The 24,438-nt window shown below is 36.2% G+C and overlaps 1 protein-coding gene across 3 annotated transcripts; it reads left to right on the top strand.

Moving 5' to 3' along the window:
* Positions 1-465: 465 nt before the first annotated feature.
* ZNF300 (zinc finger protein 300) lies at positions 466-12,409 on the top strand. 3 transcript variants are annotated; one of them, XM_033180628.1, is made up of 6 exons: positions 466-766; positions 1,483-1,593; positions 2,270-2,313; positions 6,900-7,026; positions 7,270-7,392; positions 8,491-12,409. In XM_033180628.1, the coding sequence occupies exons 2-6, from the start codon at positions 1,560-1,562 to the stop codon at positions 10,038-10,040; spliced, it is 1,878 nt and encodes a 625-aa protein (XP_033036519.1). In that variant the 5' UTR covers positions 466-766; positions 1,483-1,559; the 3' UTR covers positions 10,041-12,409. The 3 variants fall into 3 exon arrangements, with proteins under 3 accessions (XP_033036519.1, XP_033036518.1, XP_033036521.1); XM_033180627.1 differs by having other exon boundaries at positions 1,467-1,593; XM_033180630.1 differs by lacking the exon at positions 466-766 and adding an exon at positions 2,520-2,574 and having other exon boundaries at positions 1,502-1,593.
* The last annotated feature ends 12,029 nt before the right edge of the window (positions 12,410-24,438 follow it).

Below are 24,438 nucleotides of genomic sequence, written 5' to 3'. Positions count from 1 at the left end.
TCGGTCTCTTCTTCCCTGCCTCTTAATTTCCCTTTTTCCTTCAGTCGACCTGTTATTACTTATTACTGCAATATCAATTTCCCTTATAAGGATTCCTTACCGTTGTTATTGGCATAATTACAGTTCACAGTGATTGTTCAGCCCCCAGATTTTGTCCCTCTCTCCCACAGTGGAATCTCCCTGGAGAGGACCGCACCATTCCACGCTTCCCCTCTCAGCAAATCGAATCTCCCGGCATGGGGCTGTACCATGCACAAACACGTCCATGGTACCATTTAAAATTCCTCCCCTTTCGTCAGAAGCATGCTTCCAGTAGAGGAAGGTTCACTCCAACTTCCTCTTCAATTCTCCTTGTAAAATCTGTCTGCAAAAGTGTGCACCTTACTGATCCTTTCGTAGTCCGCCTTTCCGTATCGTCTTCCCCTTCCTTCGCTGCCGCGTTGGTACAGCCCACCCTCGGGCTCAGCACCGGGCGAATCCTCCGCTAGTACGGAGACGACCGGGCTCTCAAGATGGCGGCCCCATGCGGAAACAGCCTCAGGGGGCAGCCATGCTGTTTCCTGAACAAAGCCTCTGAAGATGCGGAACGGGCAAAACCGCCCCGTACGGAACAACGCAGCCTAGGGAGCCTGGTGTTGTGCTCCCGGACAGGAAGCAGGAGAGTTTGCCAATATGGATGTGACAGCGGTTCCCATTATGCTGTGATGGGGGTTTTGGGACCTGATAATCCAGCTGGGAGTCAGAGGCGGGATGTGTGCGGTGAAGGGTGAGTCTGTGGTATTGGTAATGGGAGGAGAGGAGCCCGTGAGGGTCAGTAGTAGGTTTATGAAGTCACTCGTGGGGGAAGTAGGTGGGATTAGTGTTGGATTTATGTGGGAGTCCACGATGTGATTAGTAACTGGGAAGTGAGAAGTGAGGGGGTGTCTATGGGGTCAGGAATGGCGTGCAGGTGGACTGACTGGTGGGTTTAACTGGGTTCAGTGATTTACGGGGCTCTGAGGAATCAGTGATGGGAGGCTGTGGACTAAATGATGGGGACATCCATGTGTTCAGTGATGTGATGGACATGGGGGAGTTCAGTAGGGTACATAATTGCTAGGCTTGAGAATTCCGAGATTTAGATGGGGACAGTAATGGGGCCACGGTGTTGTGGTGGTTAGCCACATTTTACTGGGGAAGGCCTTTACTTACGTTAAATTTCCACAGGTCATAAGCAGCTGAGTTCTTTAAGGTCAACCCCTTTTCACATCTTTTCGTAGTCTACCATTGCCCCCTAAGCATTTCTGATGGTACCCCCAACAAGACCAAACAAATCAAAACTGATAGAATCATAATAAAAAGTTTGATTTCAGTCCTCCACTTTCTCAGTTTGTTGAAATCATTTTATATTTTATTCAAGAGACATTTATGGAGCATCTGCTGAGTGTCCAGAGATGAGTATGACTGTTTCTTTTGTTTCCTTCTAGATCTCTTTTGATATAGCCTGGGATACCCCCTATAAAATAATCTCTCTATCATGGGAACCCCCACTTCCTCTGGGCTAGTTCAGCTCTGTCTGCATGACTTGTCCTGGGACTGAGGAAAGTTTACCGGGTATGTACCTTCCTGCATTGTGGTATATTCTCTTTTTTTCAGTGATTCCAACCTATCACCGTTTTTGTATGCAGACAATAGCGCTGTTGAAAAAGAGCAATACAAATTTAAACAGAAAACATTAAAATTAACCTTTGAGTTCATGCACATTGATTTAGCAAGAGTTTTCTGAGTTGGGGGAAAATATAAGAGAGTTCTTGGAAGATTATTGGAATTCAGCTGCTGGTTCTTTTTAGGAATAGGGAATGCATGCCTCAGTTTTCCATTTGGTCATTCCCATTCTTATTGCCAAGGAGCTCCATCTTCACTTATATCTTTACATAGCTATCCATGATTATTGCCTCATGAAAATCTTATATAAATAGAATTGCTGATTCCCAGGGGGAACAATAAGTTGTTAGTAAATCAGCTGGAAACATATCTTCACATCTATCCAATTATAAACCTTGGTCAACTTCTATGTGATCATATCATAAGTACAAGAGGAGTAAAGAATGATCCCTCCTCCACATGGTGCTTGCTGATCCTTCTGTTAGGCTCAAACAATCTTATCCCACAGGATAGCCCATTAGCTACCTGACTTCTGGTGTTAGTTGTTGAAGACTGGTGAATGTGAAAGCTGCAGTCTGGGTTTGGTCTATGAAAAACATTCTGATCACCAGTTTTGCTTTTTCAGTCATCTGGCCTTTTGGAAAAGAGCAAAAAATGATGAAGTCCCAGGTGAGTTGCTGTTTTTTAAAAAAAAATTCTTCTTTGGTTTTTCATACAATCAAATGGAAAGTAAAGATAGCTAAAATCTGGATTAAGGAAAAGGTGGTAACAATAAAGATCAAGACCTCAAAAGCGTTGCTAGGTAATATGTAAAAAACCTGGCTGGAAACCATTTTTATAAATTAATGTACTAATTGTTCTGATCTTTCTTGCAGACATCATGAGTTACACGATTTGCATTTCCCTAAAGAGAAAGATAAATTTCCCATGGTAAGAAAATATTTCTTGCCATATAAGACTAAAAAAAAAATTCCTTTTTGGCTTTTACTCTAGGAGGTGGAGTGCACAGTGTCCTCACCAACACACCTTTGGTAAATGCCACAGTAGGTTTCTTGTAGTGGTGTCTTAAAATGATCTTTTTAGAGGGGATGTATCATAATGTCTAGCCAAACTCCTTCAACCTTATTCTTGAGTGAGGGATGGCAAATTATTATCCATGGGCCAAATCCCATTCTCCAACTGTTTTTATAAACAAAGCTTTATTGGAGCACAGCCATGCTGTTTGTTTACATGTTGTCTATAGCTTTTTTCTAACTACAATGGCAGAGATGAGTAGTTACAACATAAACTGTATGGCCTGGAATGCCAAAAATATAAACTTTACTGAAAAAATTTGTTGACCTCTGCTTTCAAGGAACAAACTAATTACAGATGCTTCCTATTGTCCAGCTTTATCCACAGATAAATTCATTAACGTAAGATAGGCACATTTTGAATGTTTTTCTAAACTATATATTTCTCTCAAAAAAAGCCATTCTTAAATTTTATTTATCTGGCAAATCTTTGGAGGGCAAAGGTCTCTGATGCTCCGTATCTTTTGCTGTGCTTTCAGAATTTGTAGGATTACTGTCAAGTTCAAGGCTGTTCCTTCTTTGCTCTCCCATTTTTAAAAGTTTGTATTATTTTTTCTTTCTGCCAGCATTGGCATATAAACATTTAAAATTATATAAAAGATAAAAATTTAAAACAAAGAGATCTTTTAACTTAAACTCACTTTCTACCACGATAATCAGTGTTAACCATTGCTTCTAACCTTCCAAACCTTTTTTGATACGAATATAACTGTGATTAACTGTTTACGTGTAAAAGTACAAATGTGTGAGAATGTCTTATTTTCATACACTTTTCTTTTGGAAAAAGAATGTTATGGTAAACATTTTGTTCTGCAACTTGATTTTTAACTTACTGTCCAATATAAAGCTCTTTTGTATACATTTAGAATATCTTTCCATATCAGTACATAGAATTCTCCTTTATTATTTTATCAGATGCATAATATTTCCTTGTGGCCTGGTTGTCTGGGATTGTTTCTTCATCTTACAGATAGAGATTATAATCCTTATAGGGTTGTTGTGAGAATTGAGTAAAAACCATGCTTGAAACTATAACCGGGGCATGGTTTATACTGTATTGAAGTATCAGCTGTTATTACATCATCAGTATCATTATCATTGTCAAATCTTGAAGTCAGCTTTTGCATTAGGAGTCCTTATGTATATTTTACAGTAGAGTTTAGAGTTCTGTTGCAAAAAAGACTTTTTTGTTGTTTTTGTTTTTGGATTTCAGTAGCTTTGCTTGAGAGCTGTGCTGTCTAATATAGTAGCCATCAGTCAAATGTGGTTACTGAACACTTGGAATTGGCTAGTTTGAATTGAGACATGTTGTGTTAAGTCCATACCAGATTTCAAAGTTATGTTTCCAAAAAACTCACTAGTAGTTTTTAAGGACTGATTACATGTTGAAACAATATCTTGAGTAATATATTGGAATAAATATATATTATTGAAAATAATTTTTTGAATGTGGTTCCTAGAAAATGTAAACTCACTATCTGGTTAGCTTTATATTTCTGTTACACAACACTGCTTTGAAGGAGGATGGATTTTTTAATTAGCCCAATACATCCAACTGCTGTGGCTAATTAGTTGATTAATTGCTTCTTCCTTCAGGAAGAGGGCTGTATATTAGTTCCCTATCATCCAGAAGTGAAGTCATTTTTACACATATCCTCCTTTTCAGCCTGTAACACTTACTTCCCTTTCATTTCTTCCATCTCTTAATTGTACTTCCATTTCCGCAGGGACCCGAGCTGTAAAAATGGTTCCTAGTTGACAAAGGTATAATTTTCCACTGATTGTGTACTATATTTTTCTCAAAATTAAGAAATTTATACCTACTTATTATATTGAAGCATTTGGGTATCATTAATAAAGCAAAATCAGAATGTTAGAATGATAACATCTATGAATTTACCTCTCAGAATGGATTTCCTCTGTATTCCAGATTTATTGTCTTTCTTATGTTACTTTTCTTCAGATTAAAAAAATGTAGACTAATACACAAAACAGTTTTTAACTAAACATAAGTTTTTGTTTTTCCTTTATAATCATTATTCATTTCTTTTTAACAAACATTTCTTAAGTACCCAGTTTATGTCATATGCACTGGCTAGCTGTTGAATATCCTGAGCAGATTTAGGTATAGTTTTCTTCTGGGAGGACTGCAGAGAAAAAAGAGATGTGGAAACCAACATTAACACATTGGCAGAGATGTAAAGAGATGTAGAAACTAACATTAACACATAAAAGTTCTGTAGCAGACATGGGAGCAGGTACTGTTATAGCAGAGAGTGGGGAACAACCAGATTTCTAAGGAAGTAGGTAATAGGCTTAAATGATTATTGAACTTTGGCTCATGAGGGAAGTAGGCTGAGGACAGGAAGCAGTGTTTGTAAAAGTAGGGCAGAGTGATTTTAGGAAGGCTAGGAATTTTAAAACTAAAATGGAAAGTGCTTCATAGAAAGGTCGACTAAGGTTGGTATTGAAGTGACAAAATATAAAAGATCATGTTTACAGTATCAAGGAGGCAGTTTGGACTGCAGTAGTCAAGAACTAGACTATTGAGTGAGAATAAATCTTGCAGATATGAGAGTTCATCAATCATATATTTAGTATGTAATCTTTGGCAAGTATTTACTTAACCACTGTAATCCTCAGTTTTCTTATATGTAAAATAGGAAAATTAATAGGATTGTCACAGACAACTATGTGTTTGGCAGCTTGACAGAGTGAATATGGAATTGGTGTGGGATGAGAGAAAACTTGAGATTTGAGATGAGAGAGATGAGACTGTGTTAGCAAGGAAGAAAACAAAGGAGGCTTTTAAGCAGGCAGTGGTGACATTTGAAATAATCATTTTCATTCTGAAAGTGGTGTTTGGTAATAATGGAATATTTAGGAAAAAAGTCTGAACAATTTATTTAAAATAATACAGATCACTATTAGATTAGTTTCTGCTATTAGTTAACAACTATTGTGAGGATAATGGGGACATAATTAAAATAGTCAATTTTCCCTCCAGAAACATTTTATAACTCTACTTTTACCCAATTTCTTTTTTGATGTTATGTCACTAATTTGTTGTGGTTTCTTCGTTAATGTTTTCTACACATTTTTGTTGAGTTTATCATTCGGGATTCCTTATTTTTTGTTGCTACTGTAATTGGTATATTCATTCTATTACTAGCTATTGTGTGTATATAAGACAGCTATTAAATTTGGGGGAAGCTAAGATCATTTTCCTATGAAATAAAGATATTAGATTAATGATCTTCTAGAGCTCTGACATTCTGTGATTCTCTAAATGTAGCTTTTCTTTTTTTTTAAAAAAAAAAGTACTTGCAAAGGGCATTTCTGCTCTATAATCATTAATTAAAATTCTCCCATGTCTTATTTTGTTACTTTTATGGTCTTTAGTACTTTTTAGAGTTAAAATTTTTATTCCATCAGAATTTATTCTTTTTTCCCAGGTATTATATAGTGTATTGGTTTGCTAGGACTGCTATGACAAAGTACCACAAACTGGGTGGCTTAAACAATAGAAATTTAGTCTCATAGTTCTGGAGACTAGAAGTCCAAAATCAAGGTTGTTCTTCTTCAGGACTGTGAGGGATGTATTTGTTTCATGCCTCTTTTCTTAGCTTCTTTATAACTATCTTGTTTTTACTCTTTGCATTATCTTCCCTCTATGCATGTCTTTGTGTTCAAATTTCCCCCTTTGGATAAGGACACAGATCATATTAGATTTAGTTTCACCCTAAATACTTCATATAGCTAGGTATATCTGCAATGACCCTGTTTCCAAGTCATATCACATTTTGAGGTACTGGTGGTTAGGACTTCAACATATAAATATTCAGAAGATACAACTCAACCCATAATATTTCTTCAACATTATTCCTTTCCTATTTACTATTCATTGTTTCAATACTATTCATCCAATAATCCATCTTCCTCCCGGTTATTTGGGTGCTGCCTTTGAAACGTATGAAATTACTGTATGTATTAGGTAGCCATTTTATGGTTTACGTCTTTTTTTTTCTCTTCATATGCCTGGCTCTGCTTGCTAAAAACAGAATTTTATTTTGTTTTTCCCAAAAACTATGATACAAAGCTAGATGTGGGTGTAGTTGTGCACATTACAGTAGAAATTATGAGAATGATCACTTCAGATTGAACAGGAATTTGCTATTACAGGGGTTAGTATCATTCAAGGATGTGGCTGTGGATTTCACCCAGGAGGAGTGGCAGCAACTTGACCCTGCTCAGAGGACCCTGTACAGGGATGTGATGCTGGAGAACTACAGCCACCTGGTCTCAATGGGTAAGGATGGCTTCCCCGAATAACTCAGAGTTGTCCAATAAAGTGCCTTTCCTTACCAGTTGCTGTGATTAGGTTGTTCCTGATGTATGTCATGACTTTTATGACCTTCATACCTTTGCAAATGGAGGTTATGCCTTTGTTGAGGGCTAACTGGACAGCTTCATTGTAGACCATCTGAAACTGCACCTTTTCTTTTTCCTTAGGTAAAGTCAATTTCAATCCTCTGTGATTTCTGTTTAATAGGGTATCCAGTTTCTAAACCAGATGTCATCTCCAAGTTGGAACAAGGAGAAGAGCCATGGATCATAAAGACAGACATATCAAATTGGATCTATCCAGATGAATATCAGGCAGATGGGAGACAAGGGAAGTAAAATATCAATTTATGTGTATTTTTTTAATTGATTGGTGCCTGAGGTTTATGTTTCTATCCTTATCGAAATCTCCTATTCTTTGCTTCTATGCTGAGAATTTAGTAGTCACTCAACAAGTAATTGTGGAGCCTTTCAGAGGAGTCCTATTTTTTGTTGATCCTGTCTCGTGTGTGTATATATATATTTATATTTACTGTCTTTTCTGAAAGAGTTTTAAAGGCAATAAAAGGCAAATTCCTTTCAAGAACATAAGCTGTACTTTAAAAGGCAAGATTCCCAGGTAAATGACTGTACTAAATTAAATGTCAAATGCAGTTACTGTTTTAAAAGTTCAGAGAAAATTAGAGTCTAAAGAGATGTGGGAGTATTTGAGAGATATTTTTTAGAGCATGCAACTGTAACTGCTCTGAATGACATAAATGCTGCTGAGGCTAAAGGAGGAGGGTGAAGGCAAGCAAACAGTGTTGGAGAGAGTATATGAACAAAACTAGGGTCAGGAAGATATAGCTTTTCTGGGAGAACTTTACTAGTTTTACTTGACATGTATAGAAAGTAGTTTATTGGGAGTAGTGGAATTTACATCTGTATTCTCCGTTTGACTCTGATACTGAATCTGCAGCAGGATATTGAATTTGTCCATTATTTGTGTTAGTTGTTAGGAAAATAGATGGAGGAGAGTTAAAGTATTTTGTATATAGAAGATACCTTGTTTCTTTAGAGTGATGGTAGGATAATAAAAATGTGTAGCACATGGTTTATAATACAAATGAAATTAAAAAGTGAAAAGGGGTTTCTATTTAGAAAACAGAAGTGAAAGATTCTAAAAGAATAATAAAAAGGCAGTGATGAGACCCCTGACACTTTTTCAGTGCTTTTAAGTTTAGTTTTTACATGAATATTTCTGTTTAACATTCTTGTCTATCTCTTCACCTGATGACACTATATGCTGTACTGTCTTCTGAGATGACCTGTTTCCATCCTTTTTTTGTGAGTTCATCTACTGTGTTGGATCATCCATTTGTTCTACTTCTTTACCCTCTGTTAATTGACTCTTGTGATGACTCTTAAATTGTATCTTTTCTTCTTTTAGACAGGAAGAGTAACCTTCACAACTCCCAGTCATGTATTTTGGGGACAGTTTCCTTCCATCATAAGATACTGAAAGGAGTCACAAAGGATGGTTCATTGTGCTCCATTTTAAAAGTCTGTCAAGGTGATGGTCAGCTGCAGAGAATTCTAGAGAATCAAGACAAACTCTTCAGGCAGGTCACATTTGTTAACAGCAAAACAGTGACTGAGACATCAGGGCATAAATATAATCCACTGGGGAAAATATTTCAAGAGTGCATAGAAGCAGGTACATCAATACAGAGATTCCATAAATATGATGCTTTGAAAAAGAACTTAAAACCAAATATTGACCTACCGAGTTGTTATAAGAGCAATTCAAGAAAAAAAATTGATCAGAGTTTTGGAGGTAGAAAATCATCTAGCCAGAGTGAGCCCAATTCTAATCTAGAGAAGATTCACAATGGAGTAATACCTTTTGATGATAATCAGTATGGAAACGTTTTTAGAAATACACAATCCCTTATTCAGTATCAGAATGTGGAAACTAAAGAGAAAACTTGTGTATGTGTTACATGTGGAAAAGCCTTTGCTAAGAAGTCACAGCTCATTGTACATCAAAGAATTCATACTGGAAAGAAACCATATGATTGTGGTGCATGTGGAAAAGCCTTCAGTGAGAAGTTTCATCTTGTTGTACATCAGAGAACTCATACTGGGGAGAAACCTTATGACTGTTCTGAATGTGGAAAAGCCTTCTCTCAGAAATCATCCCTTATTATACATCAGAGAGTTCACACTGGGGAAAAACCCTATGAATGTAGTGAATGCGGGAAAGCCTTCTCCCAGAAATCACCCCTCATTATACATCAGAGAATACATACTGGGGAAAAACCCTATGAATGTAGAGAGTGTGGGAAGGCCTTTTCCCAGAAGTCACAGCTGATTATACACCATAGAGCTCATACTGGAGAGAAACCATATGAGTGTACCGAATGTGGGAAAGCCTTCTGTGAGAAGTCCCACCTCATTATACATAAAAGAATTCACACTGGTGAGAAACCCTACAAATGTGCTCAATGTGAGGAAGCCTTCAGCAGGAAGACAGAACTCATTACACATCAGTTAGTTCATACTGGGGAAAAACCTTATGAATGTACTGAATGTGGGAAGACATTCTCCCGCAAATCACAGCTCATCATACATCAGAGAACACATACTGGAGAAAAACCTTATAAATGTAGTGAATGTGGCAAAGCCTTCTGCCAGAAGTCACATCTCATTGGACATCAGAGAATTCACACAGGAGAAAAACCTTATATATGTACTGAATGCGGGAAAGCCTTCTCTCAGAAGTCTCACCTTCCGGGACACCAGCGAATTCATACAGGAGAGAAACCTTACATATGTGCTGAATGTGGAAAGGCCTTTTCTCAGAAGTCAGACCTTGTTTTACATCAGAGGATTCATACTGGGGAAAGACCCTATCAATGTGCTATATGTGGGAAGGCCTTCATCCAGAAGTCACAACTAACTGTACACCAGAGAATTCATACAGTGGTAAAATCATAATGAACTGGCCACAGAAAAGCCTTAGAATTAGCTCAAGCCTTAATAATTACTAGAAACCCAATTAATTTGATAAGCTTGGGGACAATATCCCAATAGATAAAAATTTTTAAGGGAATCTGTTTCTAGTTTGGTGATGCCTAACTTTTCCAGCAAAGATGATGGAAAATAGTTATATAAATGAAGAACATTTTTAATATGGCATGTAAAGATTTTAAAGTTATGAACTCAGTGATCAGCGCAGCAAGTTAAGCATACAGAATATTGTCAAGTTGCATATTCCTTATACTACATTATGATAATCAGCCATTGTGAAACTGCTAATATTAACTTGGCATAATTATGGCCATAAAGTAATTTTCTATAAAAGACATGGAAGAAAACTTGAGTAAACAACAAAATAAAACCTATACGCTATTTTAAGAAGGGGCTTGAGCATGACCCCTAAAGCTACATGTAAAGGTCTTGTACAAAAAATGGAACGATAGGTTGATCAGATTCAGTAAAGTTGATCTGTATGCATTTTCCCATCTCAAGCATATAAGTCGACCTGCATCTCTGGAAGGACCTTGAGATTGATGCATTTTGAGCAGGTTTTCCTTTTAGTCTTCCCAACTGGGAACTTGGAGCTGAAAAACATTGGCACTGAGGCCAGATGGTCTTGGGTTTAATCCTGGCTCAGTGACTCACAGATTGTGTGACTTGAGGCAAACATACTTCCCCTGAGTATTTTTTATCCGTAAGTACAAATACAATGCAGAGCTCATTTTCAGTTAATATTAGTACTTTTTAAATCTTTACTCTCTATCTTGAAGCATTAGATGCTAAGACTAATGTGTAAAAACCACATCTGAACTTGCTTTTCCCTCTGGACACTCTGCTTTTGATTGTTCATCCCTATTAGTGGCTCATTTTACTGTCTTCTGATCCTGGTGGCCTTATTTTTACTATGTTAAGGTTATGTTTTTTAATACTTGCATTTATTTTCATATACTTATATAAACCATGGTGATTGCACATAAAGACCCTGCCTAATGTCTCTTCACTTCTTTGTGATCCTTTTCCTGAAGCCCCAACTGTTTTCCTTGAAAACTTACAGGGGAAGACTCTTGGGGGGAGAAGTAATGCCTGCATAGCCTTGAGAACTGGAGGTCTCTAAGATACCTCCTACTATACTTTCTGTCATTCCATCCATTCCCCAATAAGCATTTTTAGATGAGCACCCTTGCTGGAAGTGACCTGCAGGAGAGCATACTTGGCAAGTATGAGAATGCCTGTGTGATAAACACAGCATCTGCACATATTTCCTGCTTGATTTCCTATCCACTTGATCCCCTTCCTGCTTGGCTGAACTGTCTATTGTGAAAACATGGGGCTCCTCTAGTTGAGAATGACTGTAGAGTAGAGGGCACGCTGGACAGGGATGTGGGAACTGAGTATTAAAGATGCCATTCACTGGACAGGGATGTGGGATGGGAACTCAATATTAAAGATGTTGTTCCCCCTACATCCCAGGTGATTTATATATTGTTGGAGTGGGAAAAGAGAAATCCAAAAGAGCAAGCCCATTCATAAAATGGATCTGCTAATTTTATTGTTGAATAACTGAAATAAAAATACTATGTAGCATGTGGGTAGCTAGCACATGGCTATAAAACTCTAGTGGATTTTTAGCTCTATTTATATGGAACTAAAGCTACAGTTGTGTGGAACTAAGCTTCCTGCCTGTTGGTAAATGGCAGATACCTAGTTTTCATCAATAGTTACGTCGAGCTTACTCTGATGTCTTGTTTTGCATAATTCTTTTATCAGGCTTACTCTGACGGTCTGTTCTTTATATTTTTTTATCTGTGCATCTTATGGTTGCCCCAACAGTGTATCTAATATGTGTGATTAGTCATATTCTTCACTCCTCAACACAATTACATCAGTTTTTCACAATAGTCAATGAACCTTATATTAAAACCTCAAAAACCTTGTTTTAAAAGATCTTATAATTTGGTTCTAAAATTATATACAGAAATGCTCCAAGGCAAGAGTAGCTAAGACACTTTTGAAGAACAAATTTGGATAACTTATTAGACTTCTTATAAAACAGTGGTAATTAAGACAATGTGGTATTACATGAGTAGTCATGTAGATCAATGGTAAAAGAGAATCTGAAAACTGATAATTACCTGCAGACACTTGGATTATGACAAAGTTAGCATTCTAGAACAATGGGAGGAAACTCACCATTTCAATAATGCCTCTGACTCAGTTATCCAAATGGGTAAAACAAAGAAAAAACAAATTTACTGCATACTATTCACAAAATTTATTCTGCCTAAACCTATAATAGAGGAAAATGTGTAGCAGTAAGTATATATCAGACAAAAAAAAGAAAGCCTGAAAATACCTAAGCAACAGTCTCAATAGGTTAGAATAAAAAAACGCTGTGATCTAACGCTAAAAAAGTAAAAAGGACATGATAAAAGTAAGAGAAGATGAAGAAATAGGAAAACACACAAAATAGGACCAACAAAACAAGAAAATTATGGCTCACTTTTGTAATCCCCATACTTTAGGAAGACAAGGTGGGAGGACACCTTGAGCCCAGGAGCTCAAGGCTGCAGTGGTTGCACCACTGCACTCCAGCCTGGGTGACAGAATGAGACCCTGTCTCAAAAAAATGTAGATTGAAAAAAATAATAAACCTTTAAGTAAACTGGGAATAAAGGGCAGCCTCCTCAAATAGTTAAAGGGCGTAGATAGAAAACCTACAGTAAACATCATATTTAATGGCTGGAAAAAAGGCAAGAATATTACTTGACTCTCTCTGGTTAACATACTGGTGAATTTAGCCAGTGCAATAAGCAAAGCAAAGTAGGGAGTGGGCCTGCAACCTGGAAAGGAAGAAATAAAAGTGTTGTTATTTGTAGACAACATATCCTTCTATGTAGAAGATCTCAAAAACTGCACAAAATATTTACTAGACCTAATAAGCAGGTTTTGCAAAATATCTAAATAATTTGGAGAGATTAATTAAAACTCAGGTATTCTGATTCTAGAGTCTTCACAATTAACAATTATGTTATGCTGCCTCTCCTGCCTCCCTTTCCCTTCTGTAATTCACACAATTATCTTCCACACTGTTTTCTGAATTGGTTCCATGATACATATGCTTGCATGCAGATGCTCCTATTATTAGCCAAACTTTAATGTTGAAAAAAAAAAAAAAACTCCATAAAAACATTTAAAGTCACCATTTAATAAAAAATTTAATCTTAATCTTTATGTTTTAGTGTTCAAAAATGACCTCTCATATGTCCTGGCAGTGAGATAGTTTATTGGGAATACAGACCTATGATAATCATGTTGGATCTTTAAATGAGTTAAGAGGATTCGTATCTACAGAACACTGGGGATGTGATTGATGCTAAATATTCAGTGAATGCCCTGAGCTTTGACCCTCTAGGATTGGAAAGTATAGAAATTTAGTCCCTTGGGAGTTATGTTCTGGTTGATGATACTCTTTTTTTGCTAGTTTGCCAAAAAAATTAAAAGATCCTGGCCCTGGATTTTGTTGTTGAGAAGACCAACAGGAAGCTTGATTTAATGTCTAACACTGCTTTGAAATTACACATCTATGGAAAATCTCAGCATGTTCATGGATATGGCTGCCTGAAAAGTGTCATACCATACACAATTACAGCTGCCAGAGACAGGGCAAATCAGTGCCTGTCAAACAAAAAACAAATAGAAAACAAAATGATAGTCTTAATCTAATGATATAAATACTCAGATTAAACAGATGATCTAAAGACACCAATTAGGGGAAGAGATTGTCATATTAGATAAAAACACAGAGACTATATGCCACCTACAAGAAACACACTAAATGTAAAGACACAAATGAGTTTAAAGTAAAAGAATGGAAAAAAGATATACCATGATAACACAAATCAAAAGAAATGTGGTGGGCCTATATTAATATCAGATAAAAATATATTTCAGTATAAATAATAACAGATTTTTTAAAGACCAGTTCATAGTGATAAAGGAATCAGTTTATCATGAGAACGTAATCCTAAATACTTATGCACTTAATAGCAGAGTTCACCATACATGAAGCAATAACTAATAAAACTTCAAAGGAAAAATAGGTAAATCCATAATTACAGTTAGAAATTTCAATACATTCTCACTAATTGAGAGAATGAGAAGATAGACAATTAGTAAAGTTATAGTAGGTAGACTTGAACAGCAAAATCAACCAATTTGACCTAGTTGACATTTGTAGAACATCTCACCCCAAAATGGTACAAAACACATTTTTAACACCATGTAAAACATTTACCAAGACAGAGCAATAAATTTAAAAGTTAAAGTGACTCATTCTCATGTGATTCTAATGTAATTCATTAGAAATCAATTACATTAGAAATAAATAACATAAAAGTATCTGGAAAATACCAAATATATGGAAACTAAATAACACACTTCTAAATAACCCATTGGTCAAAGAATGAATCAAAAAGGAAATGAAGTATTTTGAACTCAATGAAAATAAAAACACAACATATCAACATTTGTGAAATGCCTCTAAAGTAATACTTAAAGAGAAATTTAAAGTGCTAAAGGAATGCATTAGAAAAGAAAAGTCTCAAACCAATGAATCAGTTTCCACCTTAAGAAGATAGGAGCAGGAAAAAATGAAATGCATTATAAACAGCAGAGTGATCTGTTCAAAGCATAAATTAAACAGAAAAAAGAAAATACATCAAAAGCTGACTTTTTAAGAAGGTATGTCAGACTCAGGAAAAAAAGAGAGGACACAATTATTCAAATCAGAAATGAGAGAAGTGACATTACTACAGACTTTACAGACATCCAAAAAATAATAAGGGAAGATTATGAACATCTTAATACCAATAAACTTGATAACAGATGAAGTGGATAAATCCTTTGAAAGATACAAGCTACCACAGCTCAATCAAGAAGAAATATATATTAACATAGTCCTGTATCAATTTTTAAAATTCAATGTGTAGTGTAAAACCTTATCAAATTCAGGATCATAGACCTTCACTGGTGAACTGTCTCAAATCAAACAATATTTAAAGAGGCAGCAATTCAAACTCTATACAAGCTTTTCCACAAAATTGAAGAGGAAGGAATAGTTCCCAATTCATTATATTAGGTCAGCATCACCATGATACAAAACCAGAAGATATTATAAGAAAATAAAACTACAGCCGGGCGCGGTGGCTCAAGCCTGTTATCCCAGCACTTTGGGAGGCCGAGACGGGCGGATCACGAGGTCAGGAGATCGAGACCATCCTGGCTAACACGGTGAAACCCCGTCTTTACTAAAAATACAGAAAACTAGCCGGGCGAGGTGGCAGGCGCCTGTAATCCCAGCTACTCGGGGGCTGAGGCAGGAGAATGGCGTGAACCCAGGAGGCGGAGCTTGCAGTGAGCTGAGATCCGGCCACTGTACTCCAGCCCGGGTGATAAAGCAAGACTCCGTCTCAAAAAAAAAAAAAAAGAAAAGAAAACTACAGACCAATATCCCTTATAAATATTAATGCAAAAGTCTAAACAAAATTTTAGCAAATTGAATGTCACATTATATAAAAAGGATAATATATCAAGACCTAAGTGGGTTTTCTCTTAGAAATGCAAGGTTAGATTAACATTTGAAAATCAGTCAATGTAAGTCACCACATTAGCAAACAAAAAGGGAAACCATATTATTATCTCAAAAGATGAAAAAAAAAGTATTTGACAAAAATCATCTAAAAAGGAACTAACTTCTTCAATAGATCAAAAGGAAGTTAATATCATATAGTGAAAGACTGAGTGTTTTTTTTTTTTTTAATAAAGAGCAAAGCAAGGATGTCTTCTCTGTCATTTCTATTGATCAATATACTGGAGGTTCAAGGCAGTACAATAGCCAAAAAAATGGCATTTGGTATGGAAAAGAAGAAGTAAAACTCTATTTGCAGATGATATGCTCATTGATACGGTTTGACTGTGTCCCCACCCAAATCTCATCTTGAGTTGTAGCTCTCACAATTCCCACATGTTGTGGTAGGGACCTAGTGAGAGGTAATTGAATCATGAGAGCAGGTCATTCCTGTGCTATTCTTGTGATAGTAAATAAGTCTCATGAGCTCTGATGGTTTTATAAAGGGGGAGTTTCCCTGCACAAGTTCTCTTCTCTTGTCTGGCACCATGTGAAATGTGCTTTTCACCTTCTGCCATGATTGTGAGGCCTCCCCAGCCATGTGGAATTGTGAGTCCATTAAACCTTATCCTTTTGTAAATAGCACAGTCTTGGGTATGTCTTTGTCAGCAGCACGAAAACGAACTAATACAGTCATGTATGTAAAAAATTTTAAATCTTGAAAAAATATACTAACAACTAATATTTGAGATTAGTAAGATCTTAGCATACAAAATCAATAGTCAAAACTCCACAATAAACAATCAGAAATTGAAATTTAAAAACAATACTACTTGCAGGCCATGGGCGGTGGCTCACATCTGTAATCCCAGCACTTTAGGAGGCCGAGACAGATGGATCACAAGGTCAGGAAATCAAGACCATCATGGCTAACATGGTGAAACCCTGTCTCTACTAACAATACAAAAAAAAAATTAGCTGGGCGTAGTGGCAGTTAATTTTCCAGCTAGTCGGGAGGCTGAGGCAGGAGAATGGCATGAACACAGGAGGTGGAGCTTGCAGTAAGCCGAGATCACGCCACTGCACTCCAGCCTGGGTGACTGAGCGAGACTCCATCTCAAAAAAAAAAAAAAAAGAAAAAAGAAAAGAAAAAAGTACTACTTGCAATAACATTTAAATATTAAATATGAATAGACATAATAAAATATGTGACAATTATAGAACATTGCTGAAAGAAATTTAGAAGGACCGAAATAGAGAAATAGATCTAGTTTATTGGTTGGAAGGCTCAATGTTGTTAAAATATTAATTCTCCCCAAATTGGTTCATAGATTTAACACAATCTCTTTCAAAATATCAGCCAATATTTTTTGTGTAAAATTCAACAAACTGCCTTAGCTGTGTCCCAGAGATTCTGGTATGTTGTGTCTTTGTTTTCATTAGTTTCAAAGAACTCCTTGGTTTCTGCCATAATTTCATTATTTATCCCATAGTCATTCAGAACCATGTTAATTTTCGTGGTTTTGAGTGATTTTCTTAGTCTTGACTCCTATTTTTATTACACTGTGGTCTGAGAGTGTGTTTGGTATAATTTTGATTCTTTTGCATTTGCCAAGGATTGTTTTATGTCAAATTATGTGGTCGATTTTAGAGTGTGTGCCATGTGGCAATGAGAAGAATGTATATTCTGTTGTTTTTGGGTGGAGAGTTTTGTAGAGGTCTATCAGATCCATTTGGTCCAATGTTGAGTTTGAGTCCTAAATATCTTTGTTAATTTTATGCCTCAATATCTATCTAACAATGTCAGTGGAGTGTTCAAGTCTCCTGCTTTTATTATGTGGGAGTCTATGTCTCTTTGTAGGTCTCTAAGAACTTGCTTTCTTTGTGTTGGCTGCATTTATATTTAGGATAGTTAGGCCTTCTTGTTGAATTGAACCCTTCACCATTATGTAATGCCCTTCTTTGTCTTTTTAAATCTCTGCTGATTTAAAGTCTGCTTTCTTTTTTTTTTTTTTTTTTTTTTTTTTTAGTTTGTCTGAGATTAGAATTGCAATCCCTGCTTTTTTCTGTTTTTCATTTGCTTGGTGAATTCCCTCCATCCCTTTGTTTTGAGACTATAGATGTCATTATGTGTGATATGCTCTTGAAGACAGCATACCATTGGGTCTTTCTTTTTTATCCAGCTTGCCACTCTGTGCCTTTTAAGTGGGGGCACTTGGCCTATTTACATTCACGGTTATTATTGATGTGTGTCATTGTGCTCTTAGCTGGTTATTATGCGGCTTGTTTGTGTGGTTTGTTTATACTTTTACTGGTCTGTGTATTTAAGTGTGCTTTTGTATTCGCTGGTGGAAGTCTTTCCTCTCTATAGTTAGTGCTCCTTTCAAGATCTCTTGTGAGGCAGGTCCAAATCTTTCCTGGCTTGTGAGAGTTCAGCTGAGAGGTCCACTGTTAGCCTGATGAAGATTTCTTTGTAGGTGACCTGTCATTTCTCTCTAGCTACTTTTAACATTTTTTTTTTCATTTTGACCTTGAGAAACCTGACTATTATGGGTCTTGGTGATGATCATCTTCTGTAGAATCTTGCAGGAGTTCTCTGTAGTTCCTGAATTTAATTGTTAGCCTCTCTAGCAAGGTTGGAGAAGTTTTCATGGATGATAGCCTGAAATGCATTTTCCAAGTTGTTTGCTTCCTCCCTTTAGGAATGCCAATGATTCATAGATTTAGACTCTTTATGCAATTCCATACTTCTTGGAGGTTTTGTTCATTCCTTTTAATTCTTTCCTATTTATTGTTGTCTGACTGTCTCATTTCAGAGAGCCAGTCTTCAAGTTCTGAGATTCTTTCCTCTGCTTGGTATATTCTGTTGTTAATACTTGTGATTGCATTGTGAAATTCTTGTATTGTGTTATTCAGCTCTGTCAGATCCATTAAGTTCTGTTTTATACCAGCCATTTCATCCTTCCACTTCTGTATTGTTTTATTTTGATTTTTAGTTTTCTTGGATTGGGTTTTGTTGTTCTCCTGAATCTTTATGATCTTTGTTCCTGTCCATATTCTAAATTGCATTCCTGTCATTTCAGCCAGCTCAACCTAATTCAGAACTCTTGTGCAGTGTTAAGAGGGGAATTCATAGCACTCAATGCCCACATCAAAACATTAGAAAGATCTCAAATTAACAACCTAACATCGTAACTGAAAAAATTAGAGAAACAAGAACAAATCCACTCCAAAGCTATCAAAAGACAAGAAATAACCAAAATCACAGCTGAACTGAAGGAAACCAAGACACAAAAAAATCATTCATACGATCAATAAATCCAGGAGTTGGTTTTCTTGAAAAACTTGATAAGAAAGATAGGTCACTAGCTAGACTAATAAAGAAAAAAAGAGGAAATGTCGAAATAAACACGATTAGCAATGATGAGGAGAATGTTACCTCTAACCCCATAGGAATAAGAATAACCATCAGAAACTACTGTGAACATCTCTATGCACACAACTAAAAAATCCTAGAAGAGATGGGTAAATTCCTAGACATATACATGCTCCGAAGATTGAACCAGGAAAAAATTGATTGCCTGAACAGACCAATAATGAGCTCTGAAATTGAATCAGTAATAAGTAGCCTACCAATCAAAAAAAGCCTAGGACCTCATGGATTCACAGGTGAATTCTACCATATGTACAATGAAGAGCTGGTACCATTCCTACTCAAACTATTCCAAAAAACTGAGGATGAGGGACTCCTCCCCAGTTCATTCTGTAAAATCAGCATCATTCTGATACCAAAACTTGGCAGATACAAAACAAAAAAAGAAAATTTTAGGCCAATATTGATAAATATTGATGCAAAAGTCCTAAACAAAATACTTGCAAACCAAATCCAGCAGCACATCAAAAAGCTAATACACCACAATCAAGTAGGCTTCATTCCTGGGATGTGAGTTTGCTTCAACATAAGCAAATAAATAAATGTGATTCATCACATAAATGGAACTAAAGACAAAAACCACATGATTATCTCAGTAGATGAAGAAAATGCTTTCAATGACATTCAACACCCTTTCATGTTAAAAACTCTCCATAAAATAGATATTGAGGAAACATACCTCAAAATACTAAGAACCATCTATGACAAACACACAGCCAGCATCATACTGCATGGGTAAAAGCTGGAGGCATTTTTCTTGAAAACTGGCACAAGACAAGGATGCCCTCTCTCACCAGTATTGGAAATCCTAGCCAGAGCAATCAGGTAACAGAAATAAAGAGCATCCAAAGAGGAAGGGAAGAAGTAAAAGTATCTCTGTTTGCAGATAGCATGGTTCTATATCTGAGAAACCCCATAGTCTCAGCTCAAAAGCTTCTTTAGCTAATAAACAACTTTAGCAAAGCTTCAGGATGCAAAATCAATTTACAAAAACCACCAGCATTCCTATGCACCAAAAACAGCCAAGCCAAGAGCCAAATCAGGAAGGTAATCCCTTTCACAGTGCCATAAAAATAATAAAATACCTAGGAATACAGCTAACCAGAGAGGTGAATGATCTCTACAATGAGAATTACAAAACATTGCTCAAAGAAATCAGAGAAGACACAAGCAAATGGAAAAACATCCTATGCTCATGGATAAAAATAATATCATTAAAGTGGGCATACTTCCCAAACCAAATAACAGATTCAGTGCTATTCCTACCTAACTACCAAGGATATTCTTCACAGAACTATTGTTAAAAAACAATTTTAAAATTCATATGGAAGCCAAAAAGATCTCAAGTAGCCAAGGCAATCCTACACAAAAAGAACACAGCTGGAGGCATTATGTTACCCGACTTCAAGCTATACTACAGTGCTACAGTAACCAAAATGGCATGGTACTAGTACAAAAACAGGCACATAGACCAATGGAACAGGATAGAGAGCCCAAAGATAAGGCTGCACACCTGGGACCCTCTGATCTTCAGCAAAGCTGATAAAAACAATGGGGAAAAGACTCCCTATTCAATAAATGGTGCTGGGTTAGTAATTGGCTATCCATATAAAGAAGATTGAAGCTGGACCCCTTTCTTACACCATATACAAAAATCAACTCAGGATGGATTAAAGACTTAAACATTAAACCCAAAACTATAAAAGTTCTGGAAGACAACCTAGGCAATACCATCCTGGATATAGGAACAGGCAAAGATTTAATGACAGAGACACCAAAAGCAATCGTGATGAACGTGAAAGTTGACAAATGGGATCTAATTAAACTAAAGAGTTTCTGCACAGCAAAAGAAACCATCAACAGAGCAAACAGATAACCTACAGGATGGGAGAAAGTATTTGCAAACTATGAGCCTGACAAAGGTCTAACAGCCAACATCTATAAGGAGCTTAAATTTACAAGAGAAAAATAAACCATGCCATTTAAAAAGTGGACAAAGGACATGAATGGACACTTTAAAATAAGACATACATGTGGCCAACAATCATATTTTAAAAAGCTAAATATCACTGATCATTAGAGAAGTGCAAATCAAAACCACAATGAGATAATATCTCATACCAGTTAAAATGGCTATTACTAAAAAGCCAAAAAATTACAAATGCTGGCAAGGTTGTGGAGAAAAAAGAACATTTATACACTGTTGGTGAAAGTGTAAATTAGTTTGACTGTTGTGGGGAGCAGTATGGTGATTCTTCAAAGAGCTAAAAGCAAAACTACCATTCAAACCAGCAATCCCATTACTGGGTATATACCCAGAGGAATATAAATCATTCTATTGTAAAGATATATGCATTCAAATGTTCATTGCAACTCTATTCACAATAACAAAGACATGGAATCAACCTAAATGCCCATCAATGACAGATTGGATAAAGAAATGTGGTATATATACACCATAGAAAATATATGAGTGGAATGGTGATACCATGTCACAATAAAAAAAGAATGAGATCATGTCTTTTGCAGGGGCATGGATGGAGCTGGAGGTCATTGTCCTTAGCAAACTAACTGCAGGAACAGAAATCCAAATACCACTTGTTCTCACTTATAAGTGGGAGCTAAATGATGATAACTCATAAACACTAAGAATAGAACAACAGACACTGGAGTCTACTTGAGGGTGGAGGTTGAGAGAAGGGAGAGAAACAGAAAAAATAACTATTGGTACTAGGCTTAATACCTGGGTGATGAAATAATCTGTACAACAAACCGCCATGATACGAGTTTACCTATATAAGAAACCTTTACATGTACTACCAAACCTAAAATAAAAGTTAAAAAAATGAATTTGACAAACTGATTCTAAAATTCATATGGATATACAAAGGACTTAAAGTAGTGAAAACAATCTTAAATAGGAAGAATAAATTGGAGAACTTACTACCTAATTTCAATACATTCCATAAAGCTATCATTTCAAGATTGTGTGGAACTGGCCTAAAATTGATAATGCATGTGACCTCATTTATTCTAGGTTCTGAAATAGGCAAAATTTGTCTGTGTTGCAAAAAAAATTGGAATGGTTTCTGCCTCAGTGGGTGGGTTATCTACAAAGGGACATGAAAGAAATTTATCATGTGCTAGAAATGTTGTATATTTTGATATGGTCACACATTTCTTAAAACTCATCAAGCAATACACTTAAAATGTTTGCACTTCACTATGTGTTCATTATACCACAATGAAAGAAATGAGAATATAAAATTTACTTTGCAAATAGAGCAAAAATTAACAATGTACCATCAGAAGTGAAAATTACTTTTTTTTTTTTTTTTTTGAGACGGAGTCTCGCTCTGTCGCCCAGGCTAGAGTGCAGTGGCCGGATCTCAGCTCACTGCAAGCTGCACCTCCCGGGTTTACGCCATTCTCCTGCCTCAGCCTCCCGAGTAGCTGGGACTACAGGCACCCACCACTTCGCCCGGCTAGTTTTTTGTATTTTTTAGTAGAGACGGGGTTTCACCGTGTTAGCCAGGATGGTCTCGATCTCCTGACCTTTGATCCGCCGTCTCGGCCTCCCAAAGTGCTGGGATTACAGGCTTGAGCCACCGCGCCGGCCGTGAAAATTACTTTATTGAAAGAATTGAATATGAAAAATGCAACCTACTTTATATTTTAAAATAATAGTTCAAATTATTCCCATAAGAACTTTGTCTCTTGGAAAAGGATCTTCATATTATTTAAAGTTATAAAGCGGTAGCATAATTTGGGAAACCTTTTTAAATATCTGTACTTGTTTAACATTTTCACTTTTCCTTTGTAGCATTTCCACTTATATATTTAAAGTTACAGTCTCCCTTCTATTGCTTTCTATCAGAGATTTCTTGTCCAGGGCTCTCGGATCATATATGATTATTTACAAAAAGACAATGATTATGCCTTATCTGCAGAATTTCAGACCATGGCACTCATCTATATAACATGTCATTGCAAAGGTACCCATATCAAGCAGCAGGTGAACTTTCCAACCTCTTCGAAATACTTCCCAAGGGCTGTTTTATTTTTTTAAATTTCTTTTTTTTAGCTAGCTACTATTAGTGTGCAGAAATGCTACTGATTTTTGTACAATTGTTTATTGTGTATCCTGCAATTTTATTGAATTTGTTTATTTTTCTAACAGTTTTTTGTTGGAGTCTTTTAATATTTTCTACATATAATATTATGTGTCTGCAAACAGGCGCACTTTAACTTCTTTCTTTTCAATTTAGATGTTAATTTAGATTCAATTAACTTATTTCTTTTCAATTTGAAGTGAGTCTCTTTTACCAGCATATAGTTGGGTCACTTAAAGAAATCATTTATTCACTCTCTCTTTTTATTGAAGAGTTTAATCTCTTTACATTCAAGATAATTATTGATAAGTAAGAAGTTAGTATTATCATTTTGTTAATTATTTTCTGGTTGTTCTGTAGATACTTTTTTCCTTTCTTCCTCTCTTGCTATCTTTTTTAGTGGTTAGGTGATTTTCTCTACAGCAAACATTGATTCTTTTTCTTTTTTCTTTTACTTTCTTTTCCTTTTTTTTTTTTTTTCCTGAGACAGGGCCTCATTCTGTCACCCAAGCTGGAGCTCAATGTCATGATCATGGCTCACTGCAGCCTCGACTTCGCAGATTCAGGTGAGTCTCCTACCTCAGCCTCCTGAATAGCTGGGACTACAGGTGGGTACCACCACACCTGCGTAATTTTTGTATTTTTTGCAGAGACAGTCTTTCGTTATGTTTCTCAGGCAGTCAGTAACTCCTGGGCTGAAGTGATCCAGGCCACTTTGGCCTCCCAAAGTGCTGGGATTACAAGGTGAGCCACTGTGCCTGGCTGATTCCTTACTTTTTATCTTTCATATAAGTAATATAGGTTTTCGCTTTGTGGTTTTCCTAAGGCTTATATAAAACATCTTACACTGATTACGCTATTTTAACTGGATAACAACTTATCTTTGATCACATTAAAAAACTCTAATCTTTTACTGCCCCCTCCCACATGTTGTTCTTGATATCATATTTACATCTTTTTGTATTGTGTAGTCCTTAAATTATTGCAGTGATGATATTGCTATTGTTATTTTTAATAATTTTATCTTTTAACTTTTATACTAAAGATATAGGTGATTTACACACCACCATGACAATATTAGGGCATTTTGACTTCTACTGTGTTCTCACTTTCACTAGTTTTTTTATACTTTCATATGTTTTCATGTTACTAATTAGTGTCCTTTTCCTTTAGCTTGAATAATTC

Source organism: Trachypithecus francoisi, unplaced genomic scaffold, assembly GCF_009764315.1.
Source record: "Trachypithecus francoisi isolate TF-2019V2 unplaced genomic scaffold, Tfra_2.0 Lachesis_group2, whole genome shotgun sequence".
Lineage (NCBI taxonomy): Eukaryota > Metazoa > Chordata > Mammalia > Primates > Cercopithecidae > Trachypithecus > Trachypithecus francoisi.
This window is presented reverse-complemented; position numbering and strand designations above follow the sequence as displayed.